This window comes from Chlamydotis macqueenii, chromosome 2, assembly GCF_036417535.1.
Source record: "Chlamydotis macqueenii isolate bChlMac1 chromosome 2, bChlMac1.mat, whole genome shotgun sequence".
Lineage (NCBI taxonomy): Eukaryota > Metazoa > Chordata > Aves > Otidiformes > Otididae > Chlamydotis > Chlamydotis macqueenii.
In genome coordinates, this window is record NC_141557.1 from 93,602,663 (window position 1) to 93,622,882 (window position 20,220).

Genomic DNA, 20,220 nt, shown 5'->3' on the forward strand with positions numbered 1-20,220 from the left:
GCATGATATTAGTCACTGTCCTTGGTAGGAGAAATACAGCCCGGGCCAACAGTGTGCTGAGCCTCCCTTGTATTCTTACCAGCCTGAGCACACACCACACTTTGTTGGATCAGGCCCAAGTAAGGGAAGAAAGTTACCTGTTCATCATCTTCTACAACCACAAGCGTTAGTTTGCTCTTTTTAAAGTCCATTTTTGTGATTTTAGGCCTAAACACAAGAAGCAAAAAGACAATTAATGGAAAAATGGCATTTTGTAATCTAGGACCATCTGTCAAAATGGATGAGGGATTTGCAGTCCTGCAACACTTCAGGAACTGTAATAAAGTATGATTTCCTGGAAATGTGACTATTTTTCAACAAGTATTTCACACTTGAGAGTGGTACATCTAGCCAGGCCAATTTACCTTCAGATTTAACCTTGATATTTTAACCTTGTAGATTTGATCTACATTACAAAATAGAGTCCAGATCCCATTATGTAAAGGAGAAAGATTTTCAGCATTTTAACAGAAAGGAATATAACATAAAAACAGATTACCAAAAGAATAAGCCTATTTTGTTGGCTCCTTCGAAGATCAGTATGCCTGTTGGTGTCAGTCCAAGAGCGTATTCACAACCATCTCTTCCCTGCAAGCAAGCACAAAATCAATAATCAATATGCCATTAGCAGTGTAAATCTTATTACAGCAGTATGTCAAAATACATAGGTTTTCAACTAAACAATAAGGTTTGCAGAATTGTTTAACATTACAGAGCAGAACATGCATCTGTATTGGGTGCAAATTATCATGTTTTGGCAACAGGAGGCTGCAGGGTGCCCTGCATGGGAGGAGGTTGTGTGCTGCCCCAGATGGCTCTGATGCCTGTGGAAACGGCCCTGCACCAACACTGCAGCCAGGGCAGCCCACACGTTGGCTCACTTGCGTTAAAGAGCAAGCAGTAGCTGCCAGGGGAAGAAGACACAAAAGGGGAAAAAAAAAAAAAAAGAAGGACAAGGGAAAAGGCATGTGGAAAAGGATACTGTGGGGGACACAGATGGAGATGCCCTCTTGGGACCAGACCTGCTGAGGGACCGTGGCCCACCGGGCAACCCACACCATAACAAGGACACCCCTGAAGGACTGACTCACACCAGGGCAGGGATCCCACATTAAAAAAAAATACAGTATCACATGGATCTTACCTTAACTACATGCATATCTACACCATACATTTCTAGCCATTTAGCTTTGTTCAAGTAGCACAATTCAGCCTGCGCCGGGCTCTTTCCCCTATGAATATAAAATTTATTTATACCTTATGGTATGAAATTTTTGTCTGTTTTAAATGTTTTAAAATTCATTCCCCTAACTTTCTTCTTCGGGCCCTCAATCTTAATGAAACTAAATGGTATTTCAAGCTTAGCTTATGTTTTTACCTTCTTCCGTCCAAATGAAAATAATCAGAGGGATGAAAATTGAAAAAGGTCTAGAACTGTCAATAAGGATCAAAGCTCAGGGAAGACAGCAACACTGAAATGTACCACATTTATTAACAAAAGACAGGAGAAAGAGTTTGTTACTACCCTAGACACAAAACTTTATGTATGCATATGTGAAAGGAGAGAAAGAGAATTATTTTCAACATAAAAGGAAAAATATCTAAATGATTATACTGTTATGAAATCATCTAAAGAAAAACAAATAAAAAAAAATTAAAACTCACCCCACCAACATTCCCTAAATTACCACTTGCCATTTCTAAGGAAGAGCTGGGCTCAAAGTCTGTTTACAACACTTCTCAACTGACAAACATAATCACTGTTTCATGTCTACTGGAGGGGTTCTTGTGGACATATTTGACTTTGGAAGAAAAGAAAATCTCTTGTTGCTAGAGACACCAGTCCCACACATGAACCCTACCTGCACTCTTTCCATTTTTGAAAAATGTCAAATTCCATTGCTTCAGTCTGGTTTGGTGCAAACCTGAATTCAGACACGAGTTCTGGTGTGTGCTCTGGGTGCTCACACTCTCCCAGCTCAGCTGCAATCGATTAATTGGAAAGATAAAAACAAAGATCAGGAGATGACCAAAAACATTTAATTCCATAATCTCCACAAAGACAATGATGGTTTGTAAGTTTCTAAGTATGTTGTAAAAGAATGCACTTGTGTGGATGTTGTAAGTTAACTCCTTCCCTCCACACCGTAAACTCAAATCAGATTTTACAACAAAAGTCAGACAAACGTATTAGCAGGAGCAGTGTAAGGGTATGCTACAGAATTCTGACATTCAGGAATGTCAGAACTCAACCAGCCTAACTAAAGCCGCTTCTCTGGATTTTAAAGCATTTAAAGGATGTAAAGTTTCTATTAAAACCAAAAATCAATGCACCACTACTTCAGAAGAGGTTACTTTGAAACTTCCTCTCATTGCAATGAGCTCATACTTTTCATTCCAAAACACTTCCCATTCTGTTGTGTGCTTTGTTACATCGCTGTTCGTGTCAAACCATTAAGATAATAACTATTCTTAAGAAACCAGTGATAAATCTGTGGGTCTTAAAAAGCCACATGGTGGTGTAATATTCAGATTAAGCAATTTTTAAGGAAAGAAATGCTGAAGCATTAACATAATTAAGGAGTCACTTCTTACTTATTTGCTTACAGCCTACTATCTTTGTTTTTAGGGGCACACCACTTGCAAACTCTACTGAGCTCAGCAACAGATGCAAGTGCTGAGCATCTCAGTGACTAAAGCCCTTAACTGTCTTGTGCCTGCAACATACTTCGCTCCTGGAACCTCTCAGCTATACAAAGAGGCTGCAATGTCACTGCATTTGTGGCAAAACATTAGTGGAAAACACACCATTCAGCAATACTAAGTGTCATCTGACATATGATATGATTCTAAACCTGGCCTTTGTAAGTCAGTGTTTCTTGACTACTACTACTATTACTACTACTATGGAAAAGAAAAAAAAAAAAGGCTTAGTGGGAAATCAAATCCCTTGAAGAAAACAGTTTTATCGCTTCAGGGCAATTTTACACATAACGGTTGCAAAAATTTAATTCACTCTCAGTCTTCAAAAATACCTAGCAGGATACATTAGAACATAGTAAGTTACATTCAAAATGCAATCTGTTTACTGATACACCTACTAGGTGCACTTGGGTACTTAAGCTTTGCTCAAACATTTAGCATTCCTAAGGATATTAAACAGATTGAGTTCACTGATCTTCATTTCTAACTACTGCCTCACATACATTTTTTTCTCTTCAACAGCAATCTTCCATGGTGAGTTACAGTTTTCTTATCTATATGTCTTTTTCTTTGACAGAGATATCTCAGCTGTGCTGCTGTTCCATCTAAGTTGGAAGCCTGTTTAACACAGATGTTGCTAAGAATTACTGGCAGTCCAGTCCCCAGTATATAAGAGGGAGCCACAACAAACACATTAGCAAGGAGGACTTCAGGGAAAAAAAAGTAAGAAACTGAAGTTTGATGTGTTGACAACCATCTAGGAAAAACATGGGAGATTTCTCTACTAGTTAACTGAGAGAGAAGGTAGGGAATGAAGGCTGACTGTGCAGTAAAGAGGACGTGTAAGGATGAGAAGAATCATGAGTGCGTAGGACGAAATATACACAGAGAAGCTAGGGCAGAAGTATTAGGTACAAGAAAAATATCACCTTTGTTTCTCTATAGCTGCACTCACCCATTATTCACTTTCAAGCAAACTATGTCATCATTTTGATGTCTAAGAAACAGGTCTTGAGAGTAAGAGCCAGTAAGAGTCTCATCAGCTCCCCACCCAGGGTAGAAGAAGGGCAGCAGCAGAAGGGGGAAGCACGAGCTCTGTACAAGGATGCCCTCTGATCTTTTCTCGTGGAATTAAGTTCCCCGGATGGCTCAGCAGTACTAATACTTTTCAACATAAGGGAACAGCAGACAATCCATCTCTTCATTTATGGTTTTATGACAAAGTATCATGCTTTGGCATGTCCCTCCTCTGGTCTTTTTGGGTTTTTTTTGGTGGGCAGGGAGGTGGGGTGGCGTGGTGTGTATGTTACATCATGCATAATACATTATCTGTGCTCTTTAATAAGAAACTGCATAGCCTTGGGGATATTTTTAGAAGGAAGTTTACCAGAAAGTTTTTGAAAACTGAAAAAAACATGTTGATCTGTAAATATATAGTTGATTCTTTTACACAGAACCAAAAAAAAAAAAATTTTGCACTATCCCATGAAAGTTCCTTATGATGAGAAGTGAAAACTGGAGATCTGAGAAAAAGTTTTCCTTTTGAATTTAATTAGTAGTTTCAAAAGTATACCTGGTTAAATATGAAAGCCACGTAAGACTATTAAGGTATCTAAAAATTTTTTTTAACACTGACGACTCAAGTTTGATTACAGCCTTTCAGTAGACAATCCCTAAGCGAAACGTATGATTATGTATCTGCTTCACAAGTTACCCCATACCGCAAATTGATATTATTTGCTACAGGAGTTCCTTCACAGCACTGGCAACAAATCAACAATTTATATTTGAAAGATGATTCACATAACATGCCAACTTTGGAAACTACTGTTTGAAACAAAAAAAAAAAGAATTACTGTAACAGAACAACTTTATTGATGAAGAAAATATATGAAATTTAAAGCTGTCCTGTGAAGAGAAAAGGCTTTTCTTTCAGAGGGCTTAGAGCACCAATTCCTAAACAGCCATTTATAACTTTTTCTTCACTCTTCACTCTTTACACTTAAATGTACCTTGCTGAGAAGAGAATCATCATTTGACATTTCTTTAAACTCACCAGCTTATTCAAGTTTCCAATATCAATAAAATGTAACAAATGTTGTACCAAAAATGCCAATTACAGCATATGTCAGAAGAGATAGTAAACTAGTTGCAATAATGAAATAATTTTGGAGCAATTTTTGTGATGATGTCAAAATACCAGAAAACTGAAAAAAAAGACACCAGAAAAGTATAAAACTATGTTCCCACAGTGTCAGTAAGTGTTAGTTTTGGTACCTAGCTGGAGACATTATATACATGATGGCTGGCTGGCTATTGTATTACATTTACACAGTAATCCTAGGTGCCAGTTACTACCCAAAATGTTGAAGCATCAACCTATTATTCTTCGCTTGGTTCTCCTTGCTTAGACCAGGTGTGAGGTTACCAGTGTTTTTATCCATGAAAATGGAAGCAACGAATCAAAAGTGGGCTCCAGATTTTCTCCATCTCAGAAAGACAAATGGAATTGCCTGTAGCAGTTCTTTGCACACCTAACAATCAGAGCTGTGCCAGACTGGTGCAGAAAAATAACCTGCTGCCTTAAGACTTACACCTGTTGCTGTTTGGAACAGAATTCCCAGTTTTGACTGTGAAATACGAAAGCCAGAATCACTGAGTTATCTTCACTGCTTTATTAAACTAAGAAACTCTGCCTAAGCACTCCATCTGCTATTGCCAACCACCAGCAGAACAGAAAGAGTATTTTTCATTTTGATTCATTTTGCTGCTGATACGCCTAGCATGGTCCAGCTTACTGCACTTTCTTTTAGAAAAAAATGAACTTGATTTGAGTTTCAATACACAAGTTTCCTTCCAATCTGCAAAAACAAAATGTCTGAAATTGAATGAATATTTGTATTTATGTATTTGCAGCAATAAAAAAATATTTTTTCCTACAATAAACTAATGAAACCTAGTGTCCTAGGATTTTTTTTTCATCTTGTAACCCTTGCTCCTGACACAGAAATAATCTCAGTTCTTACCTTTCTACAGAATTCTCTCCTCTCCAGTACCCGCCACCCCCTCCCTCCTGCCCTATAACCATCTTCTGCGTCACACACCAGGGAAGTGAAGACCATCTCCCGAGCGCTGCCCAGGAAGCAGGAAGCCCACGTTCGAAGCTACACTTGCAGGCACCCACCTGCTGCAAGGCCTGTGCTGAAGGGCAGCTGGCTCTTCAGGATGAAGAGGTAACACTGTGCACACACCACAACCTGTACCTAAGGGGGGAACTATTTGGGGTCTTTCTTCCCCAGTCAGCCCCTGGTTTCCATTTGTCTATCCAAGCCTTTGAGACTCCTTCTTCCTGGCAAGTATGCTGACGCTGGCTAATGTAGTTCAGAAGTTATGAATGGAGGGAAGGTAGGAAAGTGATCTCCCTAAAATTTTTCTCCTCCGGTAAATGAATGGCGTTTATATACAATCAATGAGAAAGCATCAGTAACAGAGTGAAAAGAAACTCATAGGTGAATTTTTAATACATTAAGACAAACCACTTTCAAAAGATTGCATACCTTGAAGACACAGAGCTGCTAGTTCAACAGCAGTTTCATAAGGACATTTCAGTCTTAAAAAAAAAACAAAAACAAAAAACAAAGCTATAAAAAGAATGTATTTTTTCTCAATGAATTCCTCTTGTAAAAAAGCTAAAAAGTAGTTTGATCTAAGAAATGGAAACATTAACTTCCACAAGCTATTAACGATATGGAATATCTACAATTAATTTTTACTTGCATATGATTATTTCCTAATTTGGAACATGCTAATTAGCACTAAGCATATGATATGCTTCACCACAAAACAAGCTTGAACTAATAGAGACAACATTAAATCAACTAAGAAACTATTTTTGCTTCAACACTATATTTTAGAACATATAGTTTTGAGTTTTTTTTGTTTTGTAATTAAAATAAATAGAGCAGGTGTTAATTTATTGGCAAGGGTGAGACTATAAACACACAAAACATTTTTGCAGGGTTGACCTGTACAGAAAGTGTTGCACTTCATCATCTTTTCCTTCTCTGTTTTACCTACCATAATGAAAAATATGGCAAGCTCATGTTACATTTTCAAGTCATAAAAATCAGGACAGTTTATAAATCTCTATAAATTTCTATCACCTGGTCAATCCATCAAAGGTCTTCATCCATTCTATTTGTCAACAATATACTCATGATACACACAAGGTCATATATTTCTATATTTTAAGGGAAAAAAATTGCATGTGGAACTGTAAATCATGTTTATAAACTGCGCACGAATACAAAAAAAATTAAAAAGATCATGCAGTTAAAGTAAAATTTTAAATCACTAAGAGATTAACTACTATAAATTAAGCTACATCTGCAAAAGCAAAGAGGTACTTACTTCCCTGAAAGAATGTCTTGCCGAAGCTGTAATACAAACAGGTACCTGACAAATAAAAATTCAGAAAGTTAAAAGTATATATAATGTCATCTTTCTAGTCCCATTAGCTGGAAAAATACCCCAGTTCACTGAGTAGTCACAACATTTTCATTAACTTGCTCTTAAATAAAAGGGCCTTTGGGATCACTCTACAACCATCAAAGTTCCCATGGCTTTCATTGAAATAAAAAAGAAGAGAACATTTTTCACCTACTGGCTGTGTTCAGGACATTGTCCAAAGCCTGGCTGTTTAGGGATGTGATCTGAGTGTATACCACAGCAACCTAAATGTTATTGACACTCCAACGCTCTCCTGAACTGAGTCTTGCCCAATTCAGGCAAGAATTGAACTACAGGTTCTAGGGACAAAACACAGATAAAGGCATGAAGACTTCAGGGCTACCTTCTCAAAGACAAATATACAACATGAAGAAAGTCCAAGCTGGGCAAAAGGAAAAGCTGACACTGAATTTTCACTTAAAATAGCAGAAAAGTTCTGAATAAAAGAAACTTGAATTCCATAGAGCCCACACATTCATTCAGGAGGCCAAGTAGGAATTCACAGCCTTCAAACCGTAGTGGTATTTTAAGCTGTTGCTAATCTTCAGTTCTAGGCACGCTTCATGTTTCACAGCCACTCAGAGTTGGGGTTTGAGGCATGCAAAAGTGCCCTAGGCCACACAAGAGCCTCTGTACAAGACAGGATGGCACAGGCAGGCTCTGCACCTGCTCTGGACACTGCGGGGTGAGGCTTGCAATGGTGAGAGACTCAAGAGAAGAAAGCATGAAGCACTACTGACAGTCAACCCACTAAAAGTAAACATAAACCTCTTCTGTTTTTACAAAGGATGCTAGAAAGACAAAGTGTTTGTCGTCATACAGGACATGCTGTGAACGTGGTGAAGGATGAGTAGTTGGAATCAGCCAGGAAAACAAATTAAAAGGCAGATCAAAAAGACTTCTCATGTTACACTAAAGCGGAATCAGATTTATCCACGTGTCTCTGTGTCACCTCTCTGATTCACATACTTGGCTACTACCTGACTTGCCAATCAAACGTGCGTATTTCATGCATAGATTAAAGGTAAACAAGTATAATTCCTGTTCTTATTGTTTTCCCCTGATGAGTTAGAATCCCACAAAATCTACAAAATTTGCAAGAAAAATCTGGGCAGCATTTCTACGAGCATCAGACAGCCTGCGCGGCACTGCAGCTCTGCTCTGGCTGGTATGGTTTAGTCCTGCTCCTTTTCTGCATGCAGACTCACAAGCATCGGCATCTCTAGTCTAGATATTCCAAATCAGCAAAATATCTCAGAAAACTCTCCACAACACATGTACAGACATGTTCCTCTGCAGTTCTTCTAAACCAACTAATCAGGTCCCATAAAAGTGACAGATGTCCCCCAAAATGCACTGGATTTCAACAGTGTTTTTAACTCGGAAAAAGAGCGGGTGAAAGGTTTCAGCACTTCCCTGTTACTGGGCTAACGATGAGAATGTGATGTTTACAGCTTCACAAGAAACCGTAGTCTACCAGAAAACAGGTCTCCACAAGGAATTTTGAACACTCCTTCAACCAGGCCAGGTCATGGTTGCTGTTAATAATGATTTTTCTTCCTCCTCTTACTCCCATTCCATTTGTAATAATTCTGAGTATATAGTTGTTAATCTTGCCTTTTTACTTAACATGCTACACGGAAAATATATCCAGTCAGCATAAAGATTCTTAAAAAAAAAATCAGCAACATTCAAAACTAGTTTCCCCAACACAAAAAAAAAAAAAAAAAAGAAAAAAAAAAAAAGAAAAGAAAAATGCAACTTATTTGTTCACTGTAAAATCAATTTCCAGCTCATCTTCATTTTCCTTCCTAGTTTCACAGTGGTCTTCTGTGAAGCTTATAACAAAAAAAAAAAATAAATTCTTAACACTGAAAATTTAGCTGACTAAAGTGTTTTTCTAATTATAATCTTTTGAAATGCCACCTTTCAGCAATAATTAGATTTCAAAGTATCAGAGGTTAATATTTTCAGAGGAGATGTCTTACTCAATCACAGCAGCGATGACATAACTTAGAAACACACATCTTACAGTGATGAGGATCATATGCTTCAGAGGATTAGGCAAGAAATCTTGTGGTAGACAGTAATGGAATAATTTGACCACAGGGGAAATGTAATACTTGTCAGACATGCACCCTGATGTATGAAGACTTACATCAACTTTCAGAAAGTATATATTATTCCTACTAATTTAACTGCATTTTCTTATTAGAGATGCCCCAAAATCATCCAGGTTTTTGGATTCTCTAAGATCTTACACTCAATTACACAAGTGGCAGAGAGTCTATAGGTTAATTATACATTGCATAGGAATATGCCCTTTTATTGAATTAACACTGCTGCACTAAATTGATAATGGGTGTTAAAGCCTCCATGTCAGCATCATAGGGTGGTGACAATTAGCTCTTTGATCTTCTCTGTGTTGGTGAAAAAAAAAAAATATATGGTCAACACAGCAGATAGGAAAGGAGACAGTAAACATATGCCCTGTAGGCATAAGTTTAATGTAAACATCATATGCATATGAACTACAACAACCCACAATCTTTAAAGATCTTAGGCTGATTGGGAGTACTGGTTATTGCCAAGCAAATTAGAAGACACAAAAAGTGTCCTATGGTGAGAAACAGAACAAAAACAAACAAAAAAAGATAAAATAACATTAAGATAGATGATTACTATACAAAGAAGACACAAAGTTGTCAGATACAAAAGATAAGTTAAACCCTTTTCCTCCAGTTGCTCCTTTCCCAATTTTCAGAATATGCTCTAGATTACACCAGGGTGCTACGAACCCAGCAAGATATAGTCCTCACAGCACAGAAAACAGCCCATCAAATTAGAACAGAAGATCTCCAGGTATTCAAAGGTGACTTTAATGCAGTCTTTACATTTTTTTGCACCACAGAGAACTCATGAGTAAGTGGAAGAGATTCAATCAACCAACTGTTAACCAAGAACTCAAGCTGTCTATTCCCACTATTCTGTGGCTTTTGCACCATTATTAAAATACAAGTTTCAGAGCAAAGGGGATAAAGTAGAGCACTGGCATTTTAGCAGGATGTGACAGAAAATCCTCAGGTGTCACTGGTGTAAACAGCAGCTGTCTCCCAGCTGCAGCTCTCCCCATACAACGCTGCCTTTCTTTGCTAACTTCAGAGTACCAGAATACAGCATCTCCTACAGACTAAAACACTTGGTGAGGCCCATGACTGGTTTTTGGCAGCAAATTAAAAAATGATGTTTCTGACAGTATTGCTTACAGTACCCCCAGGTACCTTAGATGTCTTATTTATCCCTCTGTCAGTCACCCAGTTAACCATGCATAGTTCCTACCTTGTAAACTCCTCATGAAGGTTGTTCGGTTCTGATGAATAGTACTTAATTCGAAAATGCAACGTGTACGGAGGTCCAACTGTATATGCACAGATTTTAAATGGGGGAAAAAAAAGTTTACACTAGTTGTGATTCTGCTAAGGCAGAAGAACAGCCACCACCCTACAACCCAAGAAACCCCAAATGAAGTTATATTTTTCAAATTCTTCAAAGTAGCACATATTTCATGTTTCTAAACTTAAAAATGCACACAATTTAAAAAATTATATGATTACAATACTTTATGATACTCTAATTGCTAGATCAGTCAAGCAGCAGTTCATTTGGAAAACACATTTTTGTTCAAAGAGGTGTGCCCTGAGCTGTGAATGACAGCAAGTTCCAAGTACACTGCTTGTTGCTGGAGACAGGTGAAGACGGAAGAGAGAGGGAGGGAGAAGGTGATGCTTCTTGTTACTAGGTACAAACACAACTCCAAAAAACCTCCCACCCAATAGATCAGCTTTCGATTGATACATGTGAATGAGAAAAAGCAAGATAAATAAAGTGAAAAGTGCTGGAGAAGAGTCTGGAAGGCACCCATGAACACAGAAAGCTAACAAATTCTACGAAGTGGAGTTGAAAGAACTGTTGTTTTCTAATGCCAGAAGGTGAACGCCAGGTCTGACTTTCTATGTAACACAAATAATAAAACGTTACCCAGCTACCATGACACTGAGAATAATGCACCCTTATCTGCCTAAGCCTCGTCTTCCAGACCAACAGCCTGCTGGCATATTAAGTGCTGGAAAAATGATTCTTTTCCTCACCTTTCTAAGGTCTTCTGTAACACCACCTCAACACAGTATATTTATGTGCCTATTAATGACCCATTAATGTCGTGAATGACGTGCAGCCAAAACTCTAATAAGCAGAGCTTTGACATTGTCTCCAATGACAGCTCCTCAAAGACAGGTTATAGTACCCTAGGCTGACAGTTAGGTACCACTGGTAAGGTCTGCATCAGCGAGTTAATGACTCCTCCCTGCCCACTGCTGGGAAAAAAAGGGCAGTGAGCAACATCCATCATGAAAGAGGAACTCTTCTCAAAGCATCTGCTGAATGCAAGGTAAAGAAAAGTATCCTGTTGCGGGACAGACCTTTACAACACTCATCAAATTGCTTCCCTCTTCGACATTCCTCAGGGCAGGGCTTGGCCAATTTCTTCTCAAAACAGGCCCTTCACAGATTAAACACAGACAAAACGGTGCAACTAACTTGGCTGAAGGTCTTACAGAATTGTTGATTTTCCACATTTTAGGAGAGATCAAGAAAAGGACAAAACTATCACAGAAAGTGCACCTGCAAATCACTTGGTGACTTAAGGTAGAGCAGTCTGTGATGTGATGAAAACGTGAGAGAAAGCCAACCACCAAAACCTTACCCACAGCAGCTATCTTTACGATCTAGTCTAGCAGACTGATACCCACGGACTGTGTGGTGAAAGCAAACTGCCCTTAAAGGTCTTTGAAGAACTCCTCCACTATTTATAAAAATCATCTAGATATCCGGATACTTATCAGAAAGAAAGGCAAAGCACTGCTGAAGCAATCACGGCCCATCTCTGGGAGATCCTGCAAGAGGGTCAACAATTTCCTTGCAAAACACTGTATTTTGATCTCACTGAAGCAATATTATCAGTTGGCCTATGGATGTTGCTAACTGCAGTACATTAACAAAACACATTAGTGCCGATGCTGTACTGTACTCAAGCCTGCAACCAGATTATTAGAGATCTAGGAGCAACTTGGCCACCTTAGCCAATTTCCACAAAAAACTCAGTACGCCAACCCAACTCCTCCACTCTAAATTCCCTTTGATGAAACAGCAGGTATTTCTGCTAGTTTTATTTACAATATACAAGAAAGAGGTTAACTGCTACACAAAGAAGTAATTTCCATTTATTCTTTCAAAAAAAGAAAAAAAAAAAATAAAAAACCAACCTCATGAAATCTGTTCTAGATCAGAAGCAGTAACAGGAACTGTGATCTGTGTCCTGGCAACCTGATTTCACAGATCAGACTGAAATTACCTGGCAACCTATTCTGCCTCAGACAAACAGCACATATTTAACAATGGATACTGAAGACTGGTGTATTGCCCATAAGTGCTCTTGCATTTAGACATAATATAGTCAGCCAATTAGCCATCACATTAAATCTATTTCCTAAGAAATATTTATTCAATTAAAGGCCATATTTAAACATTCACAATCACATTCAAATACTGTTAAGTTCAAATTCTTAAGTAAGTAACAAAATAAACAGGCAGAGACATGGTACTTACTTTTTATTTGCTTCTTAATGAATTTTGAATGGTCCAGCCAATGCTGAAAACCAAAAATACACGTTTAAAAGCAGTCCTGTTTCAAGATTTTGTTGACACATTAAACTAATAACAGTAAAATTTAACAGATAATAATATCTTAAAAGGAAATACTATCATATTTATTTGCTAAACTTCTACACATCTGCAAAAGTGTTTATTCGCACATTTACCAACTTACCTTCTTTCATAGGGGAAAGCTTGACTTATAAATGCGTCAGTACTGCCAGGGAAGTTTCACTCTTCCAGAGAGGAAACCTCAAAATCCAAAGCCACAAAGCAGCGGCATACAAGGAAAACACCCTTTTGTCCCCAGATTTAACTGTTGTTCAGAAGCACCCCTGAGGACAATGGGCCTGAGTTTCATTCTCCTTTCAACTCTCCTGTTTGATGGACACCCTCCAGATCCTGTACTTTCCTGCCTTCCATTGCTCCATAGCCAAGTTTTTTCAAGATAAGGATGAAGACTTAACCCCCACTAAAAGCATTTGGGAAACATTGACGCATACTCCCCTCCCTTTTTTAAACTGAGGGCAAAAGATCCTGAACAGGTGCAACCGCAATGACAAAAAAGTATGCTTCCCAGCAAAGTTTATGCACTCTCTCATCAGTGCATTCACCTCCGAATGACTACTTATCATTCTACTAACACCGCTGGGAACACCACAGTACCATGGCTAAATAAATGTGAAAAATTCTTTGTTGGACTGTAATGCTGCTATTTATTTACTAAGTACGTCCTAAGCAAAGGCAAAAATTTATTTATCACAGGTATATAACAGTATAGATCAAAAGTCTGACAACTTATGACCCTTAAGGTAAATAAATCTCACCAAAAACAGGAGAGAGAGAAAGAGGAATGGAACAATTATTCTGAAGGTGCTTTTATTTACATGAGACTTGCTAAACTCCCTTAGGTGAGGGTGCCAAGGAATCCATCCTTACAATCTGAGAAATCTCTACCAGAGTGGAAATAAAACATTACAGCAGCTCATACAAATACATTCCTTAGAGGTGCAAGTAATTTATTCTGTCTTTACTTTGCTCTCTTATGAAGAATTACACCAGAAATCACAGGAGTTCATAGAAGCTTTGTGAAATTTCAGATTTTTGATAAGGAAAATATATCAACATTGAAACTTCGCTTTTTTTTTTTAATGGAAATTATACACATCTGTTACTTTCACATCTCCAGGGCAGATAAATTTCTTATGCTCCAAATACCTAACTACAAAAATGTCTTTCTCCTCAATATTTATTTTAACTAGAGATACATCACTCACAAAGGCAAATGTACTGATTCCATTGAAATAAAAGTTTAGCTTCATGTTAAATAAAACCAAACGTGAATAACATCTATACTTCAGGCAAAAATCCTCCAATAACTTTTCATCATCTGTGGCTTGCGTTAGTACTGTGTTCAGAAATTAGCACTGCACAACCTGAACTACAGTAATTCCCAATGAAGTAACAGCTGGTATTCTCAGTTTTGGAATGTGGTGTTCTAGGTGTATTAAAATTCAAATAACAGGAAGTTTCAAATTGATTGTTCGTCAGTGTAAACACTTCAAAGAAGGTTTAAAAAAAAAAAAAAAACCTAAGACGACTCTAGGAACTACTTGAGCAGATCTTAAATGAGACTATAGCCTAGACAAGAAACTATAATTCACTCTCCTTAAGCAGTCAGAGACAGATTGCTCCAGCAGATAAAACACAGCAAGCTTTAAACTTGTCTCTCTTCAGAAACAAGAATGAGCTGCTGTTTTATCTCCATCCCACATTGCACATCATGATTGTGTGTGATGCGGCCACTAGACAGATTACAAAATAAAAATACAGAGGTAGGACATGGACTGGCAGTATCATCGGCCCAGAGTTCCCAGGCTTTGCAGTTTTCATGCAGATTTGTGGACCAACACCAATCTAAAAGTCAGATATTTTGTGCAACTTCTGTGAAAATCAGGCTGAATTTCAACACTCGTTTGCCTCAGATCATTTTGAAAGGCTTCTTCAACACTGCAAATCACACCAGCTTTCCAAATGTCCCTCTGAGCTCAAAAACTTTTGCCATCCTTTTCTTCCCTTTCACCTAAATTGTCTAGACAGTTGTTGTAAGAAGGAACACAATACTTGTGCAACAATGAAGGCTACAAGTGAGAGCTCTGAAGTCTTAAACACCTAGAAAGTGTAGAAAGTGACATCAAAAACACTTGCCAATGAACCAGAAGAAAGCCTCCAAAAACCAAGTTGAAGATTTCATAGCATTCTATCCAAAGCAAAAAAAAAAAAGATTTGGGCTTGGCTCTATACTGCTGGCTGACTCAAGAACAGGGAAGTGAAAGCAATGAATTCTGAAGTCTCACTAGGAAGCTGAATAAAACTAGAGGGGACTTTTGCTCTCTCAGCACCTATGACTGTAGCTCAGCCTGTCTTGCGCTCTGGCTAAGCAACTGTACATCATTTCAGGATCTGAACTCATCAAAGAAACTTAACAATGGATCTCATAGCGTATGACCTGGGCTGACTACAGTCATTTCAACTATACAATGCCATATTCCCCATACCCAGTCTGGACTCAGAAGTATTAGTGCAAAACAAGGAGAAGGAAAGGCATTAATTGGTTTAGGACTGTGCTGTAACAGGAAGACAGTGTCTAAGCTACTCGGCCCACAGTAAGGTAAAAAAAAAAACCCCAAACCTGGTCAAACTGCAGGTAATCAAGATACTATGAGTAGAGTAGAATGGACTAGACAGTTCAGTTGGAAGGGACCTGCAATGATCATTTAGTTTAACTGCCTGACCATGTCACGTTATCAAGGGCATTGTCCAAATGCCTCTTAAACACTGACAGGCATAATGCATCGACCATCTCCCCAGGAAGCCTGTTCCAGTGTCCAACCACCCTTCCATTAGGAAGCAGAAATGCTTTCTAATGTCCAGTCTAAACCTCTCCTGATGCAGCTTTGAACCATTCCCACGTCTTATCACTGGATACCAGGGAGAAGAGATCAGTACCTCCCCTCTCCACTTCCCCTCCTCAGAAAGCTCTATAGAGAAATGAGGTCACTCCTTTCATTCTGTCAGGTAAACTGGAAGTTCAAATGCTGGATTAATTTCCATTTATTCCTCTTTAATCCCAGTATAATTTCTTTGCTTTGCCAAATGAATAATGTTTCCTATGGTATTAACTGACATAAAACAGTAGCCATTGGTTGGGATTCATGTATTGAACATACAAACCAATCAATTCCATGTGAAAGAAACACCATTTTTAAAGAGACTTCTTAAAATACTGGAAACACGTATTTGTCTCAGCACACTCTCCTGCTGATCACTAACTTTATCTAAATGAAGAGGAAAAAAATAAGAACCTCAACACTTCCTAAGTGGTAGGAACCAATATTTTCTCAAAATAGTCATGCAGCAAGGGAAAGATATATTTGTGTCAAGATATAGCAGAAAAATGATAGCTACTGGAACAGTTGTTGTAGTTCAGCCCTGATCAAGATCAGACTACGCAGTCTCTCACTTCTCTCACCCTCTGAGAGAATAGGAGGAGATAATATAAGAAAAATGGCTTGAAGTTTGAGGTAAAGACAGGGAGAAATCCTTAAAGTTACTGTTATGGGCAAAACAGACTTGACTTGGGGAAAACTATGCATTTATTTCTAAAAATAGCAGGAGAATGAGACAGGGAACAGGATAACCTCCCCCTCACCCCTCCCTCTTCCCGGGCTTAACATTATCTCTACTACCTTCCCCCGCCCCAAGCAGCACAGGGGGGAAGAGGGAATGGGGGAAGAGGGAATGGGGGCTGCGGTCAGTTCATCACGCGTTGTTTCATGCCACTGCTTCACTGTACAGGGGAAGAGCTCCTCACATTCCTCCCCTGCTTCAGCGTAGGGTCCCTCCCACGGGCCACAGTCCTTCGTGAAACTGCTCCGGCGTGGGTCATCTCTTCCACGGGGTGCAGTCCCTCCAGAACAGCTGCCCCAGCGGGCCCTCCATGGGCCACAGCCTCCTTCAGGCATCCGCCTGCCCCAGCATGGGGTCCTCCACGGGCTGCAGGTGGATCTCTGCTCCTCCGTGGACCTCCATGGGCTGGAGGGGGACAGCCTGCTCCACCATGGTCATCACCACAGGCTGCAGGGGAATCTTGGCCAGGAGCTGCATTACTCCTTCCACTCCTTCTACACTGACCTTGGCGTCTGCAGCCGTTCCTCACAACAGGCTGGCAGACGCCTCTCAGGATCTCTTCATGTCTCCTCTCCTCTCCACTTCTTGCAACCGGGCTGGGCCGAGTTGGGCCCAGTTGGCCACCCAGCAGGAAGCCAGAGGGTGAGGCCTGCAAGGCCCACAAGGCTCGAGCCTCCCCCTCTCTGCCCCCGCTCAGCTGCTTCACATCTTCTCTGCTTTTTTTTTCCTGTTTTCCCCTTCTTCTTAAATACGTTATCACAGAGGCGTTATCATGGAACATTCTGCTACCAATTGGCTCGGCCTTGGCCAGCAGTGGGTCTGCCCTAGGCCCGGCCAAGTCCACTGAACAAAGTGGAGCGACTTCTAGCAGTTTCCTACAGAAGCTGCCACCTTAGGCCACCCCTCACCAAAAAAAAACAGAACAGCAGTCTATGTAAGGACCACAGTGACTGCAAAATGAAGACTGAAAGAGGGTGTCCTGGTTTTGGCAGGGATGGAGTTGATTTTCCTCTCAGTAGCTGGTGTGTGAAGAACATTGATAAAACACCCTTATGGTATGAGTTGTTGTGAATGAGACCAAGGACACCGTCCTGCTTTCCAAGTCTTGCTAATCTGCAGATGTAGGAAGCTGGGAGAAAGACAGACAGAATAATTGACCCAAACTGGCCAAAGAGAGTATTCCATGCCGTAAATGTCATGCTCAGTACATAAGTGGGGGTTGGCCAGGGTGGGTATCTGCCTTCCTGGCATCCATCTCTCTCTCTCATTTGCTGGCATTGCTCCCCCTACCTTGCTGGCTCCTTCTCCCTCCTTTGCTTGCCGCTTGGTTTTGTTTCCGTTATCGCGGCTCAGGATGGGCTGTATTGGTCACTGGGACATTGGGTGGTGAGAAAATGTACACTGTTCTTTTTGTATATCTTAATATCTTTATATTCTGTTATTATTGTAGTTTTCCCTTGTTATTTTAGTAAACTGTCTTCATCTCAACCCACGAGTTTTCCTTCATTTCCAATTCTCTCCCCCATCCCGCTGGGGAGTGGGAGGGTGAGCGAGAAACTGTGTGGTAACTTGGGCTAAACCATCACAGAGGAAGTACCACAGGTAGACACAAACCCATCACATACCTGAGCTTTGCAAATTCCACCGCTTCTCTACTTGCTTCCTAAAAGAAGCCCATTCTTACTGGAAGTTTTATTTGCTCTCTGAAAAATACTGCTGAAATGCTTTCTCAAGCCTTACCTGGAGGTACAGGAGCGAGAACCGTGCTAAATGCTCAGGTTCAGAAAAGAAGGTGTGCTAAACAAAAGCTGGCACCTTTAAACCCAAAAGTTAATTATCCCTTCAACTGTCTTCTTGCTGTGTGATTTCTTAGGCACCTGAATGCTACCAAGCTGTCTGCCATTAACTACATGGATTTCCAAAGCACAGAGGATAAAAACACATGTAACACAGAGGAGGAAGGAATAATCAAAAACAAGTCAATAAAAACCCTACTCAACAAACCATAGTCTGGGAACTTCTCTACAGGTGTATAAAGTTAAAAAGTAACAAAGGAAAAAAAACCCTTTCATCTTTTCTTCTGAAGGTCACCTTTTAAATATTGTTACAGTAGTAAGAGAAAACCAAATGAGAATTGGGGTCACACAGAAACTCAGGAACTACACAAGCATATACTTAGAAACAGTATAAGCTCCCAAGAGTTCACAGCTTAAAAAAATCAGAAGATTGTTCTTGACACTCATATAAATTTCTTTGATCTATCCTAGAAAGTTATGTTCCTCTTAAAAATGTAGATGCCGAGAAAACTGTTCTTAGATAAATTGCTCAGATACAACTCAAGATTTAACAAACAGTAGGGTTGATACTGGATAGTATTAACAGGAAGCAGGGTGATGGGACAGGATGCACCTCTGTAGGGTTACTATGACTCCAAACTGCAGAGGAAGAGAGCTGGGACACAGAAGGGTATTCCAAAACTGTCTGGAGAAATTATTTAAATAAGGATTCTTTCTGCGAGATCAACATGGACAATTACAGCACTCCAAAAGCACAGCTTGAGCCCCAAGAGACATGGGAGAGGAGTGCTGGGCTTCCATTGGGCTGCTGCACCAGGCTGACAGGAGGAGACTCTCACAGGGACATCAGGGTGCTTAGGGCCTAGAGGTGGGGTTTTTTTCAGTATGAGGACAAGAAGCCTACCCAAGAGGTGACTGAAGATGAAGCCAGATCCTCTGTGGTGGTGCATAATGAATAAAAACAGATAAAGCAAAGAAGTTAGAGAGACAGTTTTTGCTTTGGTGTGGTGGTTGACCATGGCTGGCTGCCAGGTGCCCACCAAGTCACTCTGTCACTCCCCTCCTCAACTGGATGGTGGGGCTTATGGGTTAAGCTAAGGACAGGACTATCACCCAGCAATTACTATCACAAGCAAAACTGACTCAGCTCAGGGAAATTAATTTACCTTATTACCAATCAAATCGGAGTAGGATAATGACAAATAAGAATAAATCTTAGAATACCTTCCCCGCCACCTCTTCTTCCTGGGCTGAACTTTACACCCGATTTTTCTCTACCTCCTCCCCCTAAGTGGCACAGGGGGACAGGGAATGGGTATTGCAGTAGTTCTTCACACATTGTCTCTGCCGTTCCTTCCTCCTCTTCCCCTGCTCCAATGTGGGGTCCCTTCCATGGGAGACAGTCCTCCACAAATTTCTCCAACATGGGTCCTTCCCATGGGTTGCAGTTCTTCACACACTGCTCCTGCATGGATCCCTTCCAGGGGTGCAGTTCCTCACGAACAGACTGCTCCACTCTGGGTCCCTCATGAGGTCACAAGTCCTGCCAGCAAACCTGCTCCAGCCTGGGCTCCTCTCTCTACAGGGCCACAGGTCCTGCCAAGAGCCTACTCTAGCATAGGCTCCTCTCTCCACAGGGTCACAAACCTCCTTTGGGCACATCCACCCGCTTCGGCATAGGATCCTCCGCTGCGGCTCTCTGCTCCTCCATGGGCCTCTGTGGGCTCCAGGCGGACAGCCTGCTTCACCAGTACCACAGACTGCAGGGGAATCT

General features: G+C 40.2%; 1 protein-coding gene across 1 annotated transcript in view; it reads right to left on the reverse strand.

Annotated features, from left to right (window-relative positions):
- The window catches only part of EPB41L4B (erythrocyte membrane protein band 4.1 like 4B), a 186,642-nt gene that overhangs the window by 98,004 nt on the left and 68,418 nt on the right, over positions 1–20,220 (reverse strand). The window contains exons 3-10 of the mRNA XM_086740445.1: positions 12,916–12,958; positions 10,591–10,669; positions 7,153–7,197; positions 6,300–6,352; positions 1,902–2,022; positions 1,184–1,271; positions 539–627; positions 138–207 (exon numbers count right to left, since the gene is read on the reverse strand). Of these exons, the coding sequence (XP_086596571.1) occupies positions 138–207; positions 539–627; positions 1,184–1,271; positions 1,902–2,022; positions 6,300–6,352; positions 7,153–7,197; positions 10,591–10,669; positions 12,916–12,958 (588 nt within the window). The remainder of the gene's footprint in view (positions 1–137; positions 208–538; positions 628–1,183; positions 1,272–1,901; positions 2,023–6,299; positions 6,353–7,152; positions 7,198–10,590; positions 10,670–12,915; positions 12,959–20,220) is intronic.